We start from the raw sequence: 27,483 nt of genomic DNA on the forward strand, positions 1-27,483 counted from the left end.
TAATCCACGCCAGTCATTGTTCCAAACAACAATGACAAGTAACAGACAGACTATTTAGTAAGTTACAACATCGACTTACACTATGCATATCTGTATTTAAATCTAATTACATCTACGCGATAATGAGACCCAACAGGTGTCAACTATTAAATGTTTAATGCAATTTGTTCCAGAGTGAAACAACACTTACTGGCGGATTCGAGATGGTCACGCACAATAAAACTCAGTGAATAATGATGTAATGGATGCAGGTAATCATACAACACATGTATTATATAAGTTCAAAGACTTGTTCTGATATTTGTTTCGATGGATAAATTGGTGATAATAAAAATGAAAAAGAGCTGCATAATATGCTCTTGTGTAATTTTATTAAAACTAATTTCTTAAACTTGAAAACTATCTTCACTTTGGAAAAATATTTGTGATAACTGTGTGATAACACTTTGGAAATATATTTAATTCATATGTCATAAATTTGTGCCGTTAGTTTTTCTAAATAAAATAAAAATACTTATACGCGGATTAGAGTGAAAACACTTTTGGGAATAATAATATGGAGCAATGATGACAATTAAATTAATTCTGTTGGTTGATAATTTTGTGGATCATAACATTAATATGGATACCTTTAATATCTTAGTATAGGGATGTAAATACGCCACGTATACTGCACTCGGCTTCAAAAATGGCGCATTATAGTACACTCAAATAACTTATTATTATTATAAACTAATTACAATACGACACGTGAATGTAGAGAAGCATGTCATAGTTTTCATTAATATCACATAGGACAATTTGTGTAACATTCTTTTGTATAAACTTTATCCCTAATTTAAAATCTCCATAGTTATGTAAGTAATTTTAATAGTTGTATAGAAATAATAATTATTCTTATTCTTTGTTTTGACGTATCATAAGTGCAACTTTGTTCGCCTACGTGATAAATAAAGTATTTTATTTTTATTTTTATTTATTCGACGACAAACTTCAATAGATGCTAATGCGATACTAAGGCCGATTGTACTAATTAAAAAATCATTAGATACCCTAATAAAGTATTTTTCCTCAACAACTCTTCTTGATATATTAGTTAAGAAAACATAAGACTAGAAGTTACATTATACTTAACAAAAAATCCTTATTGTATATTACAAATTCGGCACAGTTAAAACCGAAGTGCCACAATACATTATTATAATATTACTTCTTATAAGATAGCATTGTATTCTCACACATGTCCTAAAGCGGTCCCAGATGGTGACATTTCTATAAATCAAATATATTTATTAGACCATTAACACGAATTATATAAGCTGCTGGCACCAGGTGAACGGTACACTTTCGCCGAAACATTAACACCTTGACTGATGTACCCACGGGTTATTTAAAAAAATGCATAAAATCGCCAAATGTTAAATTTCTCACTCGATTCGTTCTGATTTAATGCGAATTTGTGAATATTTTCACCCAGATTTTTTTTGACAATTGACGGTATCTTTGGGTGACCGCTGGTGGATAATAAAAAACGACCTAGATGAAGTGGAATAAATTGAGAGGCTACTAACTTAAAAGTTATAGACTTTCAGCAGCATTTTAAGCATGTTTTAACTATTTCTTACATAGGAATCAGAAAACTTTCATCTAGGTCATTATATGTGACATCTACATGATATACCAATTCTAGTGAAATAGTTGTCTAAATTTTAAGGCAAGAAATAAAAATTAACATTAAATTGTTATAATTTAGATAACGAGCGTTTTTCACTGTCGCTTTTCTGTGTGGTATGTGTTTGCTATATTGGCGCTGACTTGACAAATAGCTCACTCGTCTCGTCATTTCTCTATACAAAAAAGGCAACGCTGACAAGTGTCTGACACGTCTCGGAAGACGGAAACTGACTCACGAGCTACACAGCTCCTCACAAAGTCAATCAATGATTCGATTCAAACGTTCAGGATGTGTGATTCATGGTGGACAAAAAGTAAAAAAAAAAGCTCGAAGCAGTTGACGCACTACTAATGCATCGCGCGTGTAAGTTGCAACGTATATTAGGTTTATTTACAGTTGCTAAGCGGTAACCAACTAATCATTCTATCGAAACATAGGGTCTACCGAACGATTAGGTTAGTCTTTCGATGACTACAACGCTGATACGGATTAGTAGACGGTTATAGGTAATATGATTTCAAAAATAATATAATGAATAACCTAAGGATTCCTCATAGCTTCCTTGGCCATAAAATGAATTGTGTGATCTAGTATCGCACCACAAACCACAGTCTAGACAGTCCCCACCACCTGCGCCAGGCTGCCGCCAAATGAGGAAAAAGGACCTAAAAGACAAATACCTAAGGATAAATTAAACACAAATAAAACTAAAATTCTAACAATAATAACAGTGTCATTATGAATTGCAGGAAGTCATTGGCGACCGGCTTGGAGCGGATGAGATAACGCTTCGGATACGCAGTGTAGGACTGTTGTGAATATTGCAACATACTAGATTGTTTAGAAGTAAACACTAATAGATACTACTAATAGATTTGTCTATTTTTATTACTAAGAAACAAGGGCGCCACTGTTATGCGATGACTTTGTAAGAAGTGAAATCACCTAGGTTTGATGAGTATGAAAATCTAATAGAGTAACGAGCGCATTGCATTGTGTGATGCAATGTTTTGTTCAGATATCTGGATGATGTTGCTAGTATTTAACGTCATTGTATACTTACGAACATTTTAGCGAGTTGCTAATTTTTATTAATATTACAATCTAGAGTCCTCATCGATGTATCAGAGAAATTTGTAACTGGATTTCCCCGAGATAACAATAGGATATAATACTCACTTCCTACATACTAATCTGAATTATCACAAAATAACAACAAGTATAATTTTGATTGTAATTCATGCTATCATTCATACCCTATAACATGATATAACGGAACACACAAGGCGAAAAATAAGTGCACTAGTTTCGCCTACGTACCCCTTCGGGGATAAAAGCTATCAGCATGTACTTTTTTACTCATTGAACAAAGACATCACGGTTCGCCAGTCAACTCTCGCTTCAGAGGACCCCATCGTCGACAGCTGGCTTTCGCAGGTTGTCACACCATCTGTCTACTCATTAATTTTATTCATTAAACATGTTTGAAGTGTGTCATAGGCGATTCATATCTAACCCCATGCAATTTACCCTATTTTATGTACCGCTTACTAATAGATAACATAGTTAAAGTTCAAGTGACTCATGGTACTATTACATTTAAATACAAACTACGATTAAGTTTACTTAGACGGTGTTGTATAGTATGTGAAATGACAATAGGGACTAAGGTCATAAAGAAAGTATGTTATATCAAAACATGTGTAATTCCTCTTCCGATCCTCGTTCCTCTTCATAAAAGGTCACCCACAATTTATGTATGAGCTCATGGTGGTGATGACCACTTACCATCCAAATACAAATCAGCTCATTTTTCTTTCTTCTGCTATAAAATAATACAATTTCTACCGCTTATGCCTTTTAAACTGCATCATAATCAGTCCTATCTCTAAAATTTCCAAGGCACATTTTTTCAAATGCAAAATACAGAACATTTTCTAGCGAAACATTTTAAAACATTAACACCAAGTAAAACTACAAACTGCTTGTAATCAGAGACCTCGTTTCGGCCACATGGCGCCGTAACCCCGTTTCGACAATTTTTTGCTTAGTTAGGCGACACTAATAGATTCTGTGCCAAGTAACATTAAAATTAAACTGCCGCATCAAGACGAAAATGTGGTAGCAAAATTGGAATTACTGTCAATGAATTGTGAGTTTTGTTTTTAGTTTTTAGGTTTTGTTGATATAAGTTGTGGTGATTAAAGTTTTTATTGCCAACATACCTACAAACGATCTTGGCGAAATAAATACACAAATATTTTTTACAGCAAAATGGAAGGAAACTAGAACATCATCTGTTGGAGATTAATTACCATTATCCAAGAATAGCCAGTATGCTAACGAAAGCATATATGAATGAACCTCCTTTAAAAAAGTAACAGGGATTAGAAACAAGGTGTTTGGGCTCCAGACAATCTCTGTAACTGTACAAAACTATATACTTCACAATTCATTTAAGAGCTCATGACCAATCGAGCTGATCCATTCGCACAAGTAAAACTGGATCCAAAGCAATCCTTATAAAAAATCACGAACAACTTGCAATCCACCTGGCAGACTGGTAAATAGATCATTTAGCTCAATGCTGCGTTTATAGCATGTTTCGACACGTAAGTGTTACTTGTTATTAAAAAGTTAGTATAACCGGTATTACACCAGAGGTCCGGCCTGGCGAGCACCGTCTGAGTAACTTAATCCAATCCCAATCCGGATCTTGCACACGACAATTTACATATATATTTTCCGACATCCTATGTTCTACAGTACTGACCGACTGACTAAGCCACTTATAACTTATTGGCTTACCGCTGTTTCACCTAAATACTAGTTAGGTATGTCGTATGTGAATCTAAATACCGTATATTCTATGCCGTCAAAGCGATGTGTTAATTTTTTTAGAGGCTTTTACAGAAGTGTATCTGTTTCGGGGTGACAAATGCACCGTACTGCGCAATGTAAAATTATGGTTAAATATTCTCAATCATAAAAACACAAGTATATATCCGGTGCAACAGTTCGATTGTAAAGGCAACAGGCCCGCCTAGTCATTACACGGCAGCCTAGAACGTTCATTGACCGTCCTTAAGACCTGTTTGTAGGAGAACCACAATGTTCGTCGGTGCGTCAACTCGTCTCGGCCAAACTGTTGGCTGGACTTTAAAATGTTTGATCACATATTGAATCAATCACATCTAATTACTCATGAAGCTTTAATAGTTATTCTTGAAACACCCTTGAGATGTCTAAAATTAATTTGTTAATCTGATTTGCAATTGGGCCTCGCTGTCAGAATACTATAAATTTGTAATAAGACAAACTGGATAATTTAATTATTTTATTCCATGTCGGTACACAATAACCTTGCAATTTGCAGTTTTCCTCATACACCAAGCAATAACCAGTAATTAGTAATGTAACAAATACAAAGTATAGTTAAAATAGCAGTATTTTGAAGGATAGGGAACAGGATAACCGCATGAGGTATAAATAAAAGTCAATTTAACTGGCAATAACAATAACTGCAACAATTTATAATTTGCAATTATTCTAATTTTTATGTGGAACAACGCTAACTGTTGAAGTTAAACACGATTCAGTCAGTTATTAAAATCGGGTTTCGTGCACAGAATTAAGGGAATTTGTCATAGCCAGATGCTATTTTAGTGGTGAAAGGTATTTTATATGTACGGGTCTGCCTGGGTAGGGACCACTGCAATGTCTATTTCTGCCGCCAAGCAGCAGTGTGTAGTACCTAACTGTTGTGCTCCGGTTTGAAGAATATTGTAGCCAGTGTAACTACTGGACATAATAAGCCTTAACATCTCATGTCTCGGGGTGGCAAGCGCAGTGGAATACCAAACAATACTTTGTAATTTAAAGTGTTGGATGTCTCTACTGTTTATGGGCAGTCGTATCGTTTACCGTCAGGCGAACGGCAAGCTCGCCTCGTCATTCGAAGCAATAAAAAATTTCAAAATACTGTCTACCCCTGAACCTAGTGCAAATAGCCATCGTGGTTTTGATAATACCGATCATTGAACCTCAGCGAGTGTTTGCACGCAATACTTACAACCCAAAAAGTAAATAATTAAATATAAATTCGAAAAAGATAAATACATTTACTGTCCTCCAAAATAAATAGACGGCAATTTAATCAACACTTACAATGTCATATGCCAGAAATAAAACGTCATGAATTTGTTGGTCTTATTGTGCTTTAACAATAAATTAAAACATAAAACCAAAGAACCTATAAGCATAAGCAATATAAGCTATGATCTATACATAGACATAAATATATTGATAACTCCACAGTGGACCGTTGGTGAACACAGGAAGGTCCCAATTTGACTCCGACAAACGAAGGATGCGTATGCCCCAAGGAATTTATAACTCCGACTATAATACGTCGCTGTCGCGGGCCCAATGATAAGTACTAGTGATGTGTTCGATTTTAACAATGTTTGTAATAAATCTCCAAAAATGATACAAAGATAGTGTTATGATAGTCCTTGTTTGAAAACATTTCATTTGGAGGCGAAGCAAATTTTGATTTGGTCCTAAATTATATTAGATATTGCACTAACCTGGAGCCGCTTGTATTCCCTTGTTTATTGACCCTGCGGTCTGGTGGCTGGGTCGACAGGATGAAGTCTTGGATACGATCACGACGTATAATGTGCTAAGCGATGTAGTTCTAGATGCAGTGTTTCTGAAGCTTCTTCGTGTAATAACAGCATTAAGATCTTCTTACAGATGCTTCAAGAACTGTGATAGTTAGTTTAACTAAATGCATCTTAACACCAATTTTTTCTAGGATTATAATTTATATTCTAGTTCTATTCGCAGTAAAGTAGCTGGTTCCTAAGATTCTGTCTCATAGACTGTATCCAACTTTAATGGACTAAGCTATATAAGGGTTTTTAAGATAATACCGACAAAAGAGCTATACTTTATGATTAAAGATCATATCAAGTACGTAATAACTAGTGATAGGTGGGTACATTTTTGAACTTTCGCATATACAAGTTTGTATTTAGTTATCATGGATGACCAAAAAACTTCTACAATTTCATTCTTATTAGTTATCTCTCACTTATGTATCTTTGAAAGTATACTACAAATATTTTATACATTCTTTCACCACAATAATTTAAATCACCAAGATAAAATGCACCATTCATTTCCTACATATTAAGATTGTTATCACAAATTCAACATCGATAATATTCGGTGACATCTCTAATAATACGTGGGTGGACGGCTTGAATAACACTTGGTTGCTTTCAATGTTAATTTATCTTCGACCGCACGGACGGAATTTGAATGGCCCGGACACCACTCAGGAATTTCGATCACTACAACTTCGGCAATCGACGTTTTTTGTTTGTGTGTTTTTATGAGTCGGGTTGAAATGTTTGATTGTATCGACTTTTTATTATAAAATACGTTACCATGGCAACTGATAGGCGATTAAATTAAGAAGCAATAAAAAGCCGATTTGATCGGGCAACTTTGTTTATTTTATGAGTTATGCAAGTTTATCTGAAATCTATCCTGTCGAACCGGTACCAGCCCCACGATTAGTGTGTCTACTGAACTTAACTTAAAATCATATTCTCCGTAAACTAATAATAATGAATTAAGGAGGTATTTAATTATAATGCCGTCTTAGAGTTTTCAAAAAACCTTATATTCTCATTACCGCACATTTCTGTTTTTGATCACCAACTGACGTCTGCCTTTATATATCCAGTTCTTACATACAAACATACATACCAGCACATCTTTTTCCCTTTTCAGGAAGTGGCAGATGTGTCACACACCCCACATATCTCCAGCTATATTAGGTCTCATATAATAGCGGGAGACTATTGCAGTTTACCGGACGTAATTTCAATCTGATAATGGGAAGAAAAGTCCAACATCAATTTACCCAACTCGGGATTCGAACCTGCATGCAGCTCTTCTATAAAATAGCTTGCCTACATGCAGGTATAAAAACAGATACAATTATTAGAATTTAGTTTAAGTGACGAGAAACCTCGACAACACACGATCAGGTAAAAATAATCGGGTCAATAGCCGGATTAAAATTTTAAACATCACGCATTTTTTCATTCTAATTAATTAGAATCGTATTATTTGCTTATCATAGATGCCGATGTCACTTGACCTTTCAAAGCCAATGACACGGCCAATTAGTTATAATTTATAGACCTAACGCTTAGTGAAGGATGAGCGTGCATCCAGAGCAGTTTAATACAAGACTATTTAAAATATATCTAAAACCTTTTGCTTCGTTTCACTGCCTCATTATAACAGTGCAAATTTGATACTACACAAATTAAACCTCTAACCCCCTTATTCATAGACATTATTTATCTAAGCTCTATCATTGCTGTGATAACAAGTCTGTTTCTCAGTGCTGATGGCATGGCAGCCTTCGCAGAGCGTAGACATGGCCGTTGTGATTGGCTAATATTGAGATACAACTTAAATCTAGTTGGCTGTCAGATAAACAAAACTGAAAAAAATACTTGTTATCACAGCAATGCTCCGTCCTTAGATAAATATCGTCTATGAATAAGGGGGTATATCACAATGGCCCGACTTTTTTACGGGCTAAGTGCGGAAAAAGGAGCCCATAACCAAGGGGGCATATCTAAAAGCTTTTGCTTCATATTTCATTGCCTTATTATAACAGTGCACATTTGATACTACACAAATTAAAACTTTAAGTTCACAGTTATAAGTTTAAAAATAATTCTAGTAAGTTTGAAATCAATCATGTCTCGTAAAATATAAATCGATAGCCTAAAGTTAGTTAGTATTCGTGTAATTATTTATTAATTTCGACGATTAATACTCACTATCAAACATCCGGTGATCGATTTGGTGGTTACCAGGCTAGGCTTTTATAAAACGCACATTTCCTAACCAACACTTCGGTAGAAACACGCCGCTATTATCACGTCATTTATAATTCTTATCTTTATTTTTAATTATAATGATACTATTGTTATGTAATTTATGAGTGGTGTCACAAAAAACCATTCCCATAGCCTTTGTCATACCACCACTGTGATTGTATTGTTAGTATTCTGTGTAGGTTCAAAACATTCTTTGAAGTGTAGTGAGCTAAGTTTTGACTCGGTAAATAATTTAATTTTGCTATCATATAAATGAATATAAAAAAAAGTACAGCTCTACGACAGAAAAATATAGAAAACTATGCACCTAAAACTAATTTATTAATTATAAAAATGACTACATTAACCTCTTAACTAAGTTCATAAAAAGCATAAAAATAACCAAGATAATTATTACAATTTACAATGACCTCCATAGAAGTCGGTGGAGGTTGAAGGTTCGATTTTGCTGCTGGACAAATGCACATTATTAAGGCCCGTTTCACAAGTTAAACAAATTTTATTTGATCATTATCGTATTAAATACCTAGTGTCGATAGTACGCATATTATAACCGTTTATTTGGGAGCATAGATTAGCGTATGCCTTTTATATTTCTTCGGCTTATACATTAATCTGACGAGGGGCATTTGCTCAACAGTAGCAAAACAGACCCTTAACAACGTAAAATTATTTCAAGACTGAGGGTAAGAAAAAGCATACAATTTTGATATGCATCACTGATTTGAAGAAGCATACCTACAGTTCTGATATGCATCACTGATTTCTAGAGTTCAGTAATGGATATTGTCTCCACTAAGATTATTTCTATTGCGTATTTTTTTTAACTGCTTCGTTGACGTAGTTGTATTACGATACGTCTGTAGTGCTAAGGTCGTGGGTTCGCTCCTCGTGTTGGGAAAATTAATATTGGGTTTATGTACTTAGTATTAAGCCCGTAGTCCGATATGACTCGATACGCTTACCAGGTGATAGGTATCACACCATGAAACGGAACACACACGACGGAAAGTGGGTGCACCTAGTCCTGCCTCTGCCTACCTCTTCAGGAACAAAACCCAGCAACTCGCTCGCGTCACTTAACTTTGCCTCTGACAAGCTACTTGTAATACCTAAGCTTTGAATAACAAAATTTCTCCCAAATTGGGCTCGTCATATTGATACGTCGTGTATTAAGCCTCATAATATGAATTATACTGGTAATATCATCCTTCATATTCAAACCCAAAACACAACTGATACACAATTAGGACAATGGACAAAACGGTGGCAACAGGTGGCAACAGAGCTATTTTCTTAATAATGCTCAATTATTTTTCCCTAGTACAATTAAACTGAAAATCTTTAATGATTCCTATACATCATGATGTATAGGAATGATATGTCAGTATTAATAATAATTCCTGCAATTTCTTTGTGTAAAAGGTTGGTAAAGCACCTGTAATTCCTTTGACATTGAATGCGTCCGAACGGCGCTGTTCTTAACAACAGGTGACCCGTGGCTCGCTTTCTCGTGTGAAAAATTACGGATTTTTGCAACGAGGACTGTTGGCATTGTGCAACCTTCGTAAATACAAAGACAACATCATTATAAAAGGCAATTTATTAAGTTATTACTTCGCTTGAACATTTTCATGTCGAGTTATTATAATTTTGAATAGAATGTTTTGAATGGATTATCTGCTGTAATTTCTCAAGCTTCATTTGGAACGTACTCTTACCGGCGCAAGACAAAGATCAGTAACACGATACGGCCCCATTACACGTAACCATCAATCAATACCCAATCTAGATCTGTCAGTACTGTTTTGGTGAAAATAATCCGTTCCTTTCACCGACAAATTCACCGGCAACTTGAAACGTCTATAGCCGTCATGCAAATTCGCGAATGCAACGTGACGCGGCGGTGGGGGGTAGGCATTCCTAGTGAGCGGCGGGCGGTGTACGGAGGGTGGGGGGACGTGGAGGGGGTCGCGCGGTCATCGACCGTCCTCAGGCGGCCGCGTATAAACTACGCAGCCGCATAAGGTCAATACGGCCTGCGCAGTGTGACCAGATGTGGACATTTCCGCTCTTTAGTCCGCCCGCTGTATCCTACATTTCATTAATTAAAAAAACACGAGTTTTACAGTTTAATTAAAACGCTGGATTTTTTAACCCGCATTGAATAGGCAGACGTTACCGAGAAGTGCCTCGTTACGTATTAGTGGGAAAGAAAGTACATATTTGCCTATATTTTAGCAACCTCCAATGCTCGGCTAACTTAACGACTCATTACTGTGAGTCAAAAATAACTCTTAATTTTAAGCGATTGTATCATAATAGCAATATTCTCTGTATTACAAAAGAGCTTCTCGAAGAACAGTCGCCTAATATAGACAATTTCACCCTCATTTGATTCGGTCAAAGTTGGTTTTTCATAGATTTTTCGAGAGCAAAAACTTCCCAGATCTGAATACGGAACGTGTATTCCCCAAGCGTGGCGTGGCGTGTCCGCACCATTGCCGGACCGGTCCCAACTCGCCAGTTTCGAAAGCTATTGTTCGCACTCCAACTCGAAAATCAATTACACATAAGAAATCTAATTTAAACTTGCGCAATCTCACATTATCCTAAATTAACGTTATCCATTTTGCTCATAACGCAACTTGCCAACAATCTATCAACAGAATTTATAGTAATCATTCAAAATCATTGGCGTAATGGCATTCTGAGAACGGACTATATATTCATTGCCAACTTCAGGTTATACTTCGCGCGACATTAACAAACACGACAAAGAACGTGAAGGCCCGAAAAACCTATCACAGCATTTCTCACTTCAAAAATAGAAAACTTGGGCACAAGACATGACACTATATAATTTCCGTAGTTATTGCAATTCTGCTTTCTACACATAACCGTTTATTGCAGAAGCAACACCAAACTATTCAATTTTTCTTCCTCTTAATTCCGTTCAATTTTCGCAAAAGACCGTTGGATTCCATATCCCGTCAGCAACGAAGTCGAAACAACTTTTTTGGGCAGCCCGCGTGACCGCATTCTCTGAGGTTCAATGGTGAACTTTTAAAAGAAATCCGACCGTTAAATTCCAGGTAGACACCTTTTAAAACTGCTCATTATTTTTTTTTTATTAAGCTTCTATGCAAACAAAAACTTTGGCATTAACACAAAAGATTGGTAGTTCTCGGTATTTGTACTATAAATTACATTTAATTCCAGCGTATTATGAAATCTTTGGAATAATCAACTAAAAATTATACCTATCGTAAAATTATTCCTCGCATTGAACTAATTTTTCTTATGATCTATCTGAGATTTCTTAATAAATCCGCATTATGATAAATCTGATTAGAAATCGGCCACAACGTTTTGTTGATATACACATATATTTTAAATCTAACCTGATATTAAACCTTAATACACAAGAAATACGCTCTTGACACCTTGCCCATTGAACCCACCAGACATATCGCATAGCAACCAGCAGTCTTGATACAAAATCTTAGCTTGATATCAAACCAAAGGCAAACAACATGGGACTTATTACAAAGAGACAGAGACGAGAATTGTGTATCCATAGAGTACAGCGACAGATATGGAAGTCATTCAAATATTTCCTTGAATGATATCAGCGGCTCATTGCGCGATAAGATAAACAACATGTGTAACATTAACACAATTTTTTGCAATATCTTATTAGCTGAAAGCAGACAGAGAGGAAAAAAATATGTTTTAAACGTTTAATGTTGCGTACAATGTGTTATTGTTAGTAGAAAAATTAAGAGTGTAGTTGACACTTTACGTAGCAAATGACCAGTAAACCAACAAATTGATCATCATTATCATTAAAACCTCATGTTAACTAGTACAGAATGCGTATCGAGTCCACCTGTACATATTGTATGAAATATAAATAACCACAATGACAGTAACATTATAAGCATGTCTTGATGATTAAAAATCGTTTGTTCTTCCTAGTTAAAATTAAAAGGGTAGAGTACGATTTGGGCCTATGGCGATCTCAAAATGTCTACAAATCGCAAATTTAATAGCTAATCAATCTAATACAGCTACAAAACACTTGTCAGCATTAGTCATACCGAACGAAAATCAATTGCATATACTGCCGTAACCGACTCACGGAAGCCAAAGAAACTTGAATCAATTTCTAAAGCCTTCAAAATATAAATACCTTGCAATTCGCAATATTTCAGTAAAACCAATTTGCATAAATATTAACTTTCCATTCATTCCAATCCGTAGCCAGAATGGTGAATTACGTTTCAAATTCGTCTATTTCGCCGTGTTACATATTTCGTAAGTCAATGACATAAGAACCAGTTGTTCGAGACGCAACTATGACGTCATCTTAATGCAATGTTGCTCAGTTTTCATCAACTAGATTCAAAATAGAAATAAATCCTATTATAAATGTAAGTTTGTGAATATTTTTGTATGTAAAACCTTGTTAAAAGTAAACGCGACACCGCTGATAGGTGACATTTCGATGACAACACGTGCATACAGACCATACCCACAATGGTATTTTGGGAAAGGCTTTCCAACCTCAACACTGAGTAATGTATGAATCCATTTCAGTTGCCACCGATTTAATACCAGGACATATGTATCAGTGTGATAGGCAAATCCATTTATTACTCGAAACAATTAAGAAGGAAAAATCATGATAGTTATTTCTCCGAAAAGAATTCTATTTACTACAGGCAGGTGTTGAATAGAAAGTCGTCCATCAGGACTTCATGTTTTATTCTATGTATTATGTATGTTTTAAGATAGCACTTGTAGTATTGGACTAGATAATGGAAAGACTGGCAGAATGACCAGCATTTGCTACAGTAGAATGCATCCTTTGCCTAGCAGAACCTTTGTTTAAAAATGTAATAAAAAAAAGAAATCTAAAACTTACCTCAACTGCATCTCACTCGCCACGCCACGCCGTCTCGATTGTACACGTTTCGTAATCAACGTGAAACTTAGTTTTGACGAATTTCATAGATATTTCTAGACTAACATCTAAGACATTTTTTGTTTGTAGGTGTCACGTGTGTGTCCGTTTTTGGACATTTGTAGATTATGATTCATTTGTGAGTTCGCATTTTGTACTAGCCTTTACATTTTTGAGGTTTTAAGTTCCACGAGACGATAAATGTCGATTATCATAATAATTTAAATAACTAGGTATTAAAATTCATTTAAACGTGAAATAGAACCCATTTTATAATACATGCAAAGGAGACATCAATATCGTCAGAGATTATTCAGATATGACGGTTTAAATATTTAGTATGACGGCGTATCAATGACGTCGTTCCAACAAATATCCATTTTATGGCAAGAAAAGGATGTAAGATACCCTATCAAATACTTTAAATATTAATATCTCCGAAATATATCAGTCAATTTTGATATCTTTTACGGTATTGGGCTGAACACTGATAATTCAGTCAATAGTCAATACAAGAAATAGAAATTGAGAATTGGGACCTTATAGATTAGGTTCTTTTTGATATTCCTTCCTAGCTGTTACTAAACTGTATATATTTTTTGACTGCATGAATAAGGATACCATTTCATTCTCACTACATATATCCCATTTAAGAGAAATAAACGTTTTATGTTTAAATATCAGTCTACCACCCAACTGAAACATTCGATATAAAACTGATCATGTCTAAAAAACATTTCTTCAACAAATAGATAACAGTTCAGTTAAAATCTACAACTATCTATTTCAAGGCATGAGTGAACAAGGAACTAGCTCTTTAATACATTCATGGATTGGTTTATCTTACCATTGTTTAGATTTTAGACGAAGTTCGTTGAACTAATTCGGCCCAGACTATTTTAGTACAGGTTGAAGGTAAATTATGGTTTACAATTTTTACGATTTTGTTGACTTTGGAATTAAAGTTTGTTTGAGTTCATGATATTTTTAGGTATTCTGTAATCAATATCTTCCTACGCTGAAGGTACATTATTGAGTTACTTATTGAGAATTTTAATCTGAGTTAATCTTTCGCATGATGTTCGAATTAGTCACCAATATTTTCTAATCTAGCTCATAGAATATTAGAACGCATCAAATCAGATTTGGGTTATACTAATAAAAAAATATACTTTAATTGAATCTTATCGCTAAAGTATTTGAAAAGTTTTCAATAAAATTTGAATACCTTATCCATTCATTTTATGAAAAGTACGAATTATGGGTACCGAGACGTCGTGCTTGAACAACAACAAAGTTAAATGATTATTATTGTGAAATAGTTTCCGATACACCTACAATATCACTTGCCAACCGACGGATTATTAGATTACTATCTTTCTCATAAAACGTCATGCAGAGTACGATTGCGCGTAATAAGGTAGTCATCTTTCTCATTTTCACGCTAAACACTCTTATTACATCGTAACAATGCCTCAAGAACAATGGTAAAAGTTTGTTCGCGCTTTACGGTTATCTCGAACGCAATCTGACATTACCATACAAACGTTAATTACGTCATTTGCGGCGGAAAATGCATTGAAAGTAACATTATATTCGGATGTAATGAAAGTATGTTTGACTTTGATTGTCTCAAATACGTTCACATTGTGATAGTCAAAAAATAGCGTTGCTGAATACGTGTTCAATTATTGCGTAAATGTACTTTTTGAGCGCGTCCTATAATAAAATCGTACTTACTTTCGTATCCTGCCGTCCACGACCAGAGGGAGACCATCGCCAGCAGCCAGTGGTACATGAGCCCCTCAATCTTCCAATAGAGTGGTGCGTACAAGGGTCTGACGAGGCGCAGCGCCATCATCCAGAGCACGTAGGCGGGGATGCAGTATAGGTTGTTGACGACCGCGAATGTCGTCCGCGCCACGATCCGCACGTACCGACTGAAACAGCAGGGCCGCCTCGGTTGATCCATGGCCGTCTCGCCGCGCGTCACGCGGCTTGCGCTGGGACGTGCACATGAGTGGTGTGACATGAAATGCTAAGTGTGATGCGCGAGACGCGAGCCGCGAGGCGAGCCGACATGGCACCGGACCGCGTTCTCCCTGCCGACAGCTGCCGAGACGCGGGGGCTTTCGTCGTGCGCTGACGATCGCACTGCGCCTTACCGCCGCTCATACTCCCCAAATCAAACACAACTTACATTCGACGATATTTATTAATGGAATCTTTCACGGATTCACTGCCGGTTATTTCATTAAGACTGCGAGTACAAATTTAAAATTGGCCCGTCGGCGAGCGACGGCCTCGCTCGCCGGCGAGCTCACATGCGTTTTCTTTTGCGACACACATTTTACACCGATCGACGTAACATTAACTCGTACGCGAGCACACATAGACAGACATACACAATTTTTTATTTTAGTTTATGATGCATACTTGCGGCACGACCGCGGCCGGCCGAGCTCGTCGTGTAAAAACAATACAAAGTTCATTTATATAAAATTAAAAAATGACATCAGAACGCTGAAATTATACAAAAATTACAATATTAAGACTGTACACTATCTAATATATACAATGGTTGCCAGCGTAGATATGTGCGGAGCTGTATATACATGGCGGTGGGTGTGATTCACACGTTGTAATCGTGTGCGATCAGACTGTGCACTTGCTCGAGGCGGTACGCGAGCCGCTGCTTCTGCGAGAACTCGTCCTCCTCGAGCGTCACCGTCAACTGTTCGTTGTACCGGTCCGCGTACGCGTACAGCTCGTTCAGCGCGCAGTTCGTGTTGAACTCCTTGGTGTGGAGACGCGACTCCTCCGCCAGCATTGCGTTCATATCCTGGTCGGATATGGCCGGCATCAACTTTATGTCCGCGTAGTAACGCTCCACCCACTCCTTGTACACTGGGATGTCTTTAGCGTAAAGAAGCTTAGAAGACGGAGAATCTTTGCCGAGAATATGATCGGATGTGGAGCAAGAGTCCATGAAAGTTTGAGCGATGACAGACAAGCAGGAGTCTACAGTATTCGACTTGTGAACGTCGAAAACGAAATTGGGATTTTTAATGAGATTAACCCAGAAGCGGAGCGGGAGAGAATTGCTCTTCCACGTGTGCACCACCTCAGGGTCGGAAATAGCGTGCTGTAACGCTTGGTCGTCGAGGAAGTCGAACATGTATTTTATGGCGAGAGGCAACGCGGAGCCGCGGTGCGCCGTGCTGAAAATAGTCTCGAACAAATCATCGACGAACTTTTGCAACGTCCCCTTGGTGGCGAGAAGTCGCGTGAGATATATTTCCGACACCATTTTATTGCCGCGCTCACCCTCCTTGCGTGCGTCATCATCGTGATGTCGTACTAAATGCCAGTACTTGAAGCCGCCACCATGTTCATATTTTAGAGGGCTAGCGGGTGGACTCGCGGAACCGTATTTACCGCGATTGAGCGTTTCGTAGGTATGAGACTTATCGTTCTTTTCCATGTTGGACAGATTGTAGACGGAGCTTTGTTTGGCAACGAGACTGAGGCAAGCGCCGTCAGGAACGCGATAATGATTCAGGGTGTTAACTTTACGCCATTCGCCCTCGCATTTAGTGGTGCTGTCCTCGTCGTAGAGGATCAGACGACCGCAGGCGCCCGTGCGCCACTCCAAATCTAAGTCATCGCGACTTGGCCGTTGAGAATATGGAGTTGCGCGATAAATAGCATCTAAGCATTTCTCTTTCACTTGACTTATCGTATCACAGTCTAATACTTTGACCTGCACGTTCTCCGTGGTAGCCTCTAAGCCGCTGACAAAAAGAGTCTGCTGCGATATGGATACGTTCACGGTCATAGGTTTGAAATCTATCGACTGCCTAATGAGTTTTTCTTCGCTGAGCGAGTAGCGAGCTTCCGAGGTTATAGCATCAACCGGGCCTTTGTCAACTTGGCCTTTCATTGACCTAAACAGAAGGTAAAGAGGCTCGCCAGCGCACTCGCGAAGGAATTTATACAGAAGGAAAGTAAACCAGGCGCTCAACATCTTCTCGGCGACGCTTTCGGTGCGTCTTAGCAACAGTTTTGGGTGGTTCTTTCCTTCCATGCATTTCTCGATTAAATCAGCCAATAATGTCTTTAAAACGTCAGTGCAATATTCCATCTTACTTTGCAGCGTAACCATAATGAGAGAAGCTACATTGACACGATCGCGCATTGAAAAATATCTATTGCTTTCTAAAGTACGTATAAATAATAAAAGGAATGTTTTGTTCATAATAAGCTGCCCAAACATTCTCAGACCTTTCTCTCTTCTAATAAGCTCTGGACGTTCCCACTGGAGGACGGCATGATCGTCGATATTGGGGAACAATATCTTCATGGCGTAAGTGCGGTAGTCCAGGAATGGTATACCACCAGTCACGTCACCCGTCAGATCAGTCATTTCGGTTTGCAATTCTGCAAACGCTTCCTTGCACTCAGCTGCCACTCTTAATTCTAAAATATCCATTTGCTCTTGCATATTTTTTAATACCCTAATATTTTCTGTCGACTTCCTCCTATACATAACTAAAAATCCGAATACTATGAGTAAAAGTGCACCTATACTGACGCCGATGCCTATCAGTGCCGGTCTGCCAATGGCCGCTTGCAGGCCGACCTGCGAGGAATACGACAATTTGCCAATCTTAAAAGTGAGCGCACGCCCTACTCGCACTTCCACCTCGGGACTGTCCACTCCATCGGGCAGCTCTTCGCGAGACGGCGGCCGACAAGTCAGCTGATGCCGCGACAGCGAAGTCACATTACATAAACTATCACCTATACGAACTTCCACGTCGCTTTCCGTGCAAGCCCTATCTAAATTTTGACCGTTAATAGTTAAATATTCAGACTTATAATACTTGACGTCTTCGTCGAATTTCTCATAAATAGGATCCGGGTACAGAAGGAACGGGTCACCGGTTTTGGTTGTGAGATTTTGTACGCTTTGAACATCGTCCATATTGAATCCGTACTCTAATTCTAAAGGTCTATCTGGATCTATATTAAGACCGGCGCTTTCAATACCGGGAGACTGACATATGAGATGCGTTTGAAAATCAACCCTGTTGCAAGGGGCGATGTACGGTCTATTATCGTGATACACGTATATCTGCGGCAATAGAATTGAATGGAAATTCCTACCCATCACTTTGATGTTTATCCCGCCGGAGGGAATGCCTTTGGGTTGTTTTCGTTGCGATAATGAAGGCGGGCCGGATTCTACAGACACCACGACGGGATCCTCTATGTATTCAAACTTTTCCCGTTCCAAAGTTCGCTTGCCGGTATCGAAGCGCATCCGCAGTGTTCCCATTTTAAGTTGATACGAGTGGCTAGTTCTGCAGACGGCTTCCTCATGTGAGACAGACAAAATGGCGCATGGCAAGTCGTCGATATATGCCTGTATATTACTGCCTGCATTGAGATATTCGCCCGTAATTCGCAACTTCGTTCCGCCAGATTGTGGACCATATTTCGGTTGAATAGAGGTGATTTTAGGATTAACAAAAGCGTAATGATGTTTCGACTCTCCACGATAGTCGGCGACGCGAACCACGACAGGGCCGTCCCGCGGCAATTCCTCTCCGGGTCCGTCTACAGTGCATACTATTTGCTTAGTTTTGACGTACAATTCTATAATGGGCTGACATTTTATTCCTGCTATTGTCACACCATTGTAGATATCCGAAATATTACGACCGAGATTAATGCCTTCAATTGTGATGTTAGTGCCACCATCCCACGGACCCAGCATAGGCTTAAAAGAGTGGATTTCTGGATTCGGACAAGTCTGGGTACGGTTCAGCCACACACTAGGTGCGCCACATTGCTCCTGAACTTCACATTTGTCAGAGCCTTGGCACCATCCGCACCCAAACTTTTCCGGCAGCGCGAGACACATGCCGCAATTATCTGCCATGTCGTTACAACGGTAGATAAGAATGTGAGTATTATCCGGATTATCTAACGGCTTCGAGCCACCCCATATGACTGCAAACGAAGCAGTAATATTAGGAGCGCGCGATGTGTAAGTAAATTCAACGGCTTCACAATAAATGGTGTCGGCTAGAAGTTGCGCGTTCACGTGAGTCACCCGTCCCTCTATGTTGAATTGACATACGAACCGAGTCTGTACAATGAACTGCCCTATTATGTGAACTTTAACCTTAATAGCTTTCTTTACGCCAGAAGGTACTAAAATCTCATTGGTGCCATCGGAGGTGGAGTTGATTGTCGGACAAAAGCCAGGACCTGAGCGATAACTGGGACCTATTCTACTGACGCCAGTAACTAGGATGTCGTTGCGACAGTTCTCGGCGGTGTCGTGGGTACAGCGATGGCCGTCCACGCACCAGTCACACGGGAACGAGGAGCTAACACACTGTGTGCACGAGCTGTACGTGTTACAATCGAAAAATGTAAAATTAGTCGCTACAAAATCAGGTCCCTGAGTGGTGCGCACCGACAGTTTCGCTGTAAAGTGATGCTGACCGGCGGGAATCGGTGGGAGCGTGTCGGTGCGCGGGGTCGTACAATTAACGCCATAAGTTTTACGCGTGGCATTGGTAATTAGAGTACGATCTAAAGCTGTAAATGCACATAAGAACTGTCCATTAAGAGTTGGCAAATTTTCAATAAGTAAATCTAATGTTCTGGCCGTTGTCCGCTGCAGCTGGTTGGGCGTAACTTGTGTGATGGTGGTGCAGCGGCCGCTACGGTATGGGATCCAATACAGAGGATCTTTTGCAGCGTCTTGGCAGTCCGACCGGAGACTACACTTGTTCTCCAGAGAACACCATCCACAATAAGGGTCTTTGGCTCCGAGACACGTTAAACACGACTTATAGACGCTACACTCTTGCACTTTCACTTTTGACACTTTGCGTTCAGTCATTACGTATAAATGCATCAGTTGAGTATCGAAGAACAAGTCTTTGTTGACTGGGGAGCCCTCGTCGACTACGATGTCTCCGTACTCGAAGGCAGAGGTGGCGCTCTCAACCACGATTTTCTTCAAATGGCCCTGCGCAGTGCCCGCGAATACCACCGTGTAGTCACCGGTAGCAGTCGCCGCCACTGCCGTCAGTCTCTTCGTAAATACTGCTACAGGAACAGCTTCTACCGGCTGCTCGCCTCCCAAAGGCGTATTCACATCTAGCCCACAAAAGTCTTCACTAATGGACTGCAGTTTTGTACCAATACAAGGGTGGGATGGTGATATGAAATCCAAACCTCGTGAGCCATTACCACTGAAGCAAGTCTTTATGTTTTGCATAAACTTACGCCGAATAGCTTTGAGCGAATATACACAGAGCGCAGAGAGATCAGATGGCGTATTCGTGTTTATGGACTCACTTTGACTAAATGCAGCAAAAAGCACATCATGCTGAGCAGTTATTCCCAATTCTCCGGCGAGTACGGAACCTGCTTTTCCTACAAATGCTGCTTGAACCAGATTGTATCCAAAATTGCCTCCTCCTTCTCCGGTACAGGACATGGGAATCTCGGTATAGGAGTAGTAATTCTCATCGTCGTGGCACACTCGTACTAATTTGCTGTAGTATGTGTCTGATCCCACACCCCTTAATTGAGTCGTCAAAAAGTAGCTGAATCCTTCGGAGCTAAACCCGTACACATAATTTATAGGGTATCGCTCGCGAGATAGAGAATTGACGAACATTCTAGTACCAGTAGTGACTGCAGTCCGGGCTATCATGAACAGACGATCATCTTCGAGGGAACGACTGCTCACTGTAGGAACTTCAGAGCGATATGGTGAGTTGCCCGTGAAGGTGACCCCCACGTACATTACTTGTGTCATCGGAGGATTAGGGGGACCTGGGGCAATGAATGCCACTGTCGAAGCTGTCACGTTATTTGCCACGACTGGCTCACGAACTTCGCGTACATCATGCGAAATGTTGTTCAAGTTCCGTACGGAACAAAGACCTTGAAGCACAGAGCCGCACGTGATGAGACGACTGGTCGCGTAATCGATCACCAACGCCTTGTTCACATTGTCCGTGGGTTTCTTAATATAGTTCGAAGGGCAATCGAAGGTACATAGAGCAGAGTCGTTGACAGGGCCCGTGACGATCCACTGAGCGACTTCCAGATCGGGCGAAAGCTGGTAGATCCTGTTGACTGCGCCGACGTACACGCGGCCCGTGTTGCGATCCACGACGAGGTGATTGAAGAGTGAGCTGGGCGCCGACACAGGGTCGGTGAAGGTGCGCACCACGTCCTGGGAGGCGCGCGCAGCAACGCACGCGGCCCCCAACGCCAGCAGCACGCGCCACATGTCGGCGCGGGCGCATGTGGCCGGCACTCTACCGCGCGCGCCGCCGCCCGCCGCCGGCTCCGCCCGCCCGCCCCGAGCATCTGCAACGCGATACACGCACTCAGCGCGCCGCCGCCGCCCGGCTCCCATCGCACCGCACCGCTCCGCCGCCGCTCCACGCCTACCTCGCCTACCTAGCGACCTAGCGCGAGTCTGCACCCCATCAATGTGTCAACATTACCGCGCCTCGGCTCGGAGAGGTTCAGTGCGATCGGAGCGAATACGCGCGAGTTGTGGCGAAGACTCGCGGTGACCCTCATCCGTGATAAACGTTATCGGTACCAACCTATTTCACATTGCAAACCTACTGACGGATGACCTGTCCTTACTTTAATTTAACTGATAAATACAAGTTTGAAAGTCAAATGATAAATGCGTGTCATCATTTATATGTGTAAATTATATTCTAATTATAATGGGTAACTAAATATAAAATCTAATAATCCTTAATCACACGTTACAGTACGGTCGAAAATAGGTCAGTACCAGGACAATGAGATCACAGGCGACCCGACGCGCTCGGTGCACTGGCATACAAGTCACGCCGACGAAAGCCTCAGCATCATAAAAGGGGAAACAACTAAAACAATAATTTGGCATGCTGTTCGCAACGAGGGAGTGAACGTGGTAGCGCAACGATAAAAACAAAATGAAAAATAAATGACGGATAAACTAAAAACATCGAGAGTGTAAGACAGGGGCGTACTTACAGGAATGCCATTGTTGGGTACGCAGCGGGCTTCGAGTGTGATTCTGTTCTATATCGAGATCATAAGCGTGTGAGGGGCACTCTCATAGTGCGGTGACAGCGCGGGGCGTGTGGCCGAGACCTGCAACAACGCGCACACTGTTTACAACGCGCACACGATGCGATACATCTTCACTGCCGGAGCGCCGTCAGACGGACTGCATTAGTGGCGAGTGCGACACGTCACACCTACCGACAGTCTAGCCGGCTGCCGACTGTATTATGCAGTTAAGTATATTGATTGCAGGCATGCTGTGCATCTGATAGCAACACACAAGGCAGATAGTTATTACATACAGGTACACAGGTTTTTAAATAACAAGGTCAATCATGTATACGAGTACATTACGTACATTATTATTCATAACAATATTATTTATTATTGTAATTAGTGGTCGTGTATGATATACAATAATACGTAGTTTTATTTTGTGTTTTTTCTTCGAATCAAGTATGCGGTAATTATAACATTTTTAATAACGACAATTAAGTTGATTTTTAGCAGTAATGGCTATATTATACTTCATATGTTATACTTTTATAAGAGCGATAAAAGATAATATTTAAATTCTTTGATTTCTCTACTAACTACTAATCAACAAAGAAAAATTTTGTTACTTATTTTAAAACAAAATACGTTTAAACGCAAAACTGGTGAAATACTCTGGGGTAGTTACAATAAATCAAATGACCCTTCAGTTTTTATCGCTATGCCGGACTACAGCTAAAGCAAATATATCCGATACTACCTTGATGTATTTATAGCATTATACTAGCAAAATTATCTAATTTTATTATCTAAAAACCTTGATCCGACAATAAAACGATCAAAGAAGCGTCAGTGGGTGAAATAGCCTTTACACATGCGTTGCAATTGCCCGACACATAATTCAGATGACGTAACCATGTCTTGAACCTGATTTTAATAGGTATTTGATGTTATAATCAGTCTCAACTCCGATAAAGAATATATTCATGTACAAGTACTACATTTTATCAGGTACTGCTTATCTAGGTTACGCAAACATCTATTCTACGTTATGTACGATTCTATTACTTTATAAAACACGTTTGTATTTACAATGTCAAACATATTATAGGATTAAAATAAAAATCACTCTTTCAATACAATAAAAATAAATAAGCACATGTATATCGCCCCCAGAAACTTTATACGCACGTGCATGGTTTATTTTTATGACTATGGTACGTTACGATCAGAAGCCAATTGTAAATAGTCGGTACGCATAATACTATTATTACCAATGATTTTTTTTATACCAAAAAGCCATCACACTAACAAATGGGTACCCACGGTAGTGGAAGCATGACCGAGCAAATACGAAGCCACGATGCCGAAGGAATATATCATAGATAGGTTACGAACCTTCAACAAAGGAATGGAGATTGTACGGAACGGGACTTAGACCTTCAATACCAACCAGTTCAAAAGCCAAAGAACATCATCACTCTTACGTCATAAAGCATAGTCGCATCGACAACCAATACTTCAATGCGCGAAATTAAACGGACACAATATGAAATACATGCAAACAAGGCCGGCCAATTACCGAATGAATCATACACGTCGCGTGAAAAGTTAAAATCTAAACAACCGTAATGTGGAACATTAAACTTTCTTTGTTTAATCTACATTAAGTATTTATCGAACGAAGTATAAATAATTATTCAATTGGTGAGAGAATGAATGCAGTGTGAGACCGTTTATGTGAAAATAATATGGTTCGAGCATTGCGTATGTGAGACAGGAAATATACTAGAGTATTATATGTACCGGCTTTTCTACATAGTTAAACAGCAGATAAATCATGGTCTTGATTGTCTCACCAAAAACTAGCATCAAGACTTTAAAGCTATTAAAGAAATCCACAAAGTAAAAACACGATTTGTGAAAATACCAACACTTGTTACGGACATTCGTGTTACAGTAATGACTATGAATAAATGACTAAATATGCTAACAAAATGATAATCAAGGGCGAGTTTAACGCTTCTCGTGTTCAAATCCAACGAAATGATGTCATGTTTGTTATCTCAAGTAGGTGGTAGGGGAAAAGTGACTTTACTTCATCAATGACTCAGTTTGTTGAGTAAATGTTTATACATCGTAGTTTTAAAGATTTTAATATTCGCCCTTGTGATGAGTAATTTATACAATAATCGTTACTTAAACTGTTTGCTTAAAACAGCCAATTTAATTTTTGTGTATCGTAGTTTTACAGTCAGTATTATTATTCAAGATTGTTTGTTATATTTTGTATCAAAATTATAGCTTGATTCTAATATTAAAGATGTTTTCGTTTTTTCCACGAATCACGGTGTGTTTAGACTAGACTTGTAGCTATTACTGGAGTATACTAATACATTAAAAGTATAAATAATGTTTTCAATGAATCCATGACACAAGTCACAACTCAAGTAAAAATTTCTCACTTCCGCTATCGTATCCTACATTACTTTCATATCCGTGACCAAGTATTAATAAATATCAAATAGTTAAACCAATTGCTTTCTATAAATTTACAGATCAAAACACCTCTTTACGAAAATAATGAAATATTTTCATTTGTATATTTCGAACATTTGCAAATTAGAACATCCTCAAAATACGCAAAATAAAACAGCATCCGTCCAATATCCACATCTTTGACCTGACAATCACTATGTTAGGCTAAACGCGGCGACCCATCTGGCCGGCAGGTGACCTACTCCACTTTTGTCACTCCCGGCCACAATGCGGGACTTCGGACAGTGTCAATGACCCGACCTACATGTGTCAAAACACTATGAATTATACGGTTTTACTGGCAAGAAACTGCAAGTAGTTAAACATGCACGCGCGTGCAATTACAGGGACTGCGGGCGTTGCGGTATCGAACCGTGACAACGTATTGACACGTAAGTACTTAATGAATCATACAGTACGTCATCACCAATTATAGATGCGAAAATGGTCATCTGTAGTGAGGATCGTGTAAAAATGTTGTGACATATCTCCATCTTCACACTGCAGAAAGTTAACAATGCTTTGTAAAATGTGCTACATATTTTTTTTAATTATTCTTTTATTTATGTGTATGTAACACAGTCTAAACTTTAACGAGATTAAAACAAATTATTCAAGCTTGTAAGTGTTACCCGTTACTCGTGTGCAGACGGGCAGCGTCTTCGCATCACACAAACGCCAGATTCGACACCTACGATGGCAGATTGTACGCGCCTTCAGACCGTGTACGAAGGTAAACGAATGAAATTAAAGAACATCCCGTGTCGTTGCGGAGGCGTGAATTACAATAACAACCCACTCTCTGCGTCGAGTATAAATTACCCTGAAATCCAACTCATTCTGGTGTCACTGTCTACGTAGAATATAAATTAACCTGAAATCCAACTCGTCCCGGTGTAGGTCAAATATATCTACACCAAACTAACAATATTGAAGAGATGAACCAGCAGTTGTCATGACGACCAGCCCAACACGCTGAATTTTTAGATTGGAAACTTCATCCACGTTTCGTATTAAGTAGAACCCTTATTAAATAATAAACCTCATTAAACAACATTTATTATGTCGTAATTTTGACACAATAACTTTAATTTAAATTTTATAAAATGGTAACAGTTTTATTGCGCCAGAGGTCGACTAGGTAACGAACACCGCATTGCCTATTTCTGCCGCAGAGTTGTATTTCAGTTTGAAGGACGTTTGAGTTTAGCGAAATTACTTGGTACTATAAGAAAGAACGTCTCAGTTCCCAAGGCGGCGAGCGCAGTGTAGTGCTGCGCAATAATTTATTAATCAATGCGCTGGATGGCAAAAAATATTAGCAAATGTAGCGCCTTATAAGCTAACGACCTGCGCGTCAGGACATTTAAAAAAAGTATTAGTAAACTTGTATGTAAACCAAAATAATCTCGCAAATATTTTATTTTAATAAACGATGTATTTGACCAATCATTCAAGTGTCGAAAAACATTTTAATATAGCCTATATTTTTTCAGATAGATGGTGCGATCCGTGGGTTATGGAGGAGACAAGTATAAAATAAGTTAAACTCCACGTTCGTTTAAGTAACTTTGCGAGTATGGCATAATTCGGTATGATTAAAGTGGGCCTTACTTTTAACAGTGTAATAGTTTACTTTTTTATAAGATTATCTACGGGCCAGAAGGTAGTGTAGTTCGATTCTTACGTGGTACAACAATAAGATCTTAAGCATGATATGTCCATTATGCTTCTACAGAAATTTAACATCAGATAATATTCCCGTTCCAAAAACTAAGCCAAATTCCGTTTGAAATAGTGTTAACTTATGCAGACCCTACACTACATTGGAATCATACCCCTGAGGCATGGATATAGTTTCTTTTCCAGAAAGTTAACTCCACGACCATATACTATCATGTCTATTTATTTATTTAACTATAAATACCAAAATATATTATAAATGCCAGTGACTTAGTTGGTTTTTTGAAATGACGACGTGGCCATTGTTTTACTTTCAGTTAGATCATATACCGGAACGACTGCCTTTATCCCGTGAAAATAAATATACAATTCTAGAAAGACAAGCTCGTGTGATACCGCGTGCAAAAACATGTCATAGATATAGATAAAAAAACTAATTCGCGTGAACCTACACAATTAGTACCCATAACAATAACTTAATGACTTAATGATTTTTCATTTCATAACATAAAATCCACGCAAATTTGTCAAAGAAAAGTACCGCCCTGAGTGATTCTATAAGTTACCAAATATGAGTC

The 27,483-nt window shown here is 38.9% G+C and overlaps 1 protein-coding gene across 2 annotated transcripts in view; it reads right to left on the reverse strand.

Moving 5' to 3' along the window:
* The window catches only part of LOC115445871 (acyl-CoA:lysophosphatidylglycerol acyltransferase 1-like), a 292,070-nt gene that overhangs the window by 257,733 nt on the left and 6,854 nt on the right, over nt 1–27,483 (reverse strand). The window contains exons 2-3 of one of the 2 annotated variants that reach the window (XM_037437404.1): nt 22,658–22,777; nt 15,320–15,519 (exon numbers count right to left, since the gene is read on the reverse strand). In XM_037437404.1, coding sequence (XP_037293301.1) covers nt 15,320–15,519; nt 22,658–22,668 — 211 coding nt within the window. In that variant the 5' untranslated portion in view covers nt 22,669–22,777. Of the gene's footprint in view, nt 1–15,319; nt 15,520–15,775; nt 21,989–22,657; nt 22,778–27,483 lie in introns of those variants that run through there. The other variant, XM_030172348.2, reaches the window with a different exon arrangement.

The sequence above is a fragment of the Manduca sexta genome, chromosome 11, assembly GCF_014839805.1.
Source record: "Manduca sexta isolate Smith_Timp_Sample1 chromosome 11, JHU_Msex_v1.0, whole genome shotgun sequence".
In the NCBI taxonomy this organism is placed as follows: Eukaryota; Metazoa; Arthropoda; class Insecta; order Lepidoptera; family Sphingidae; genus Manduca; species Manduca sexta.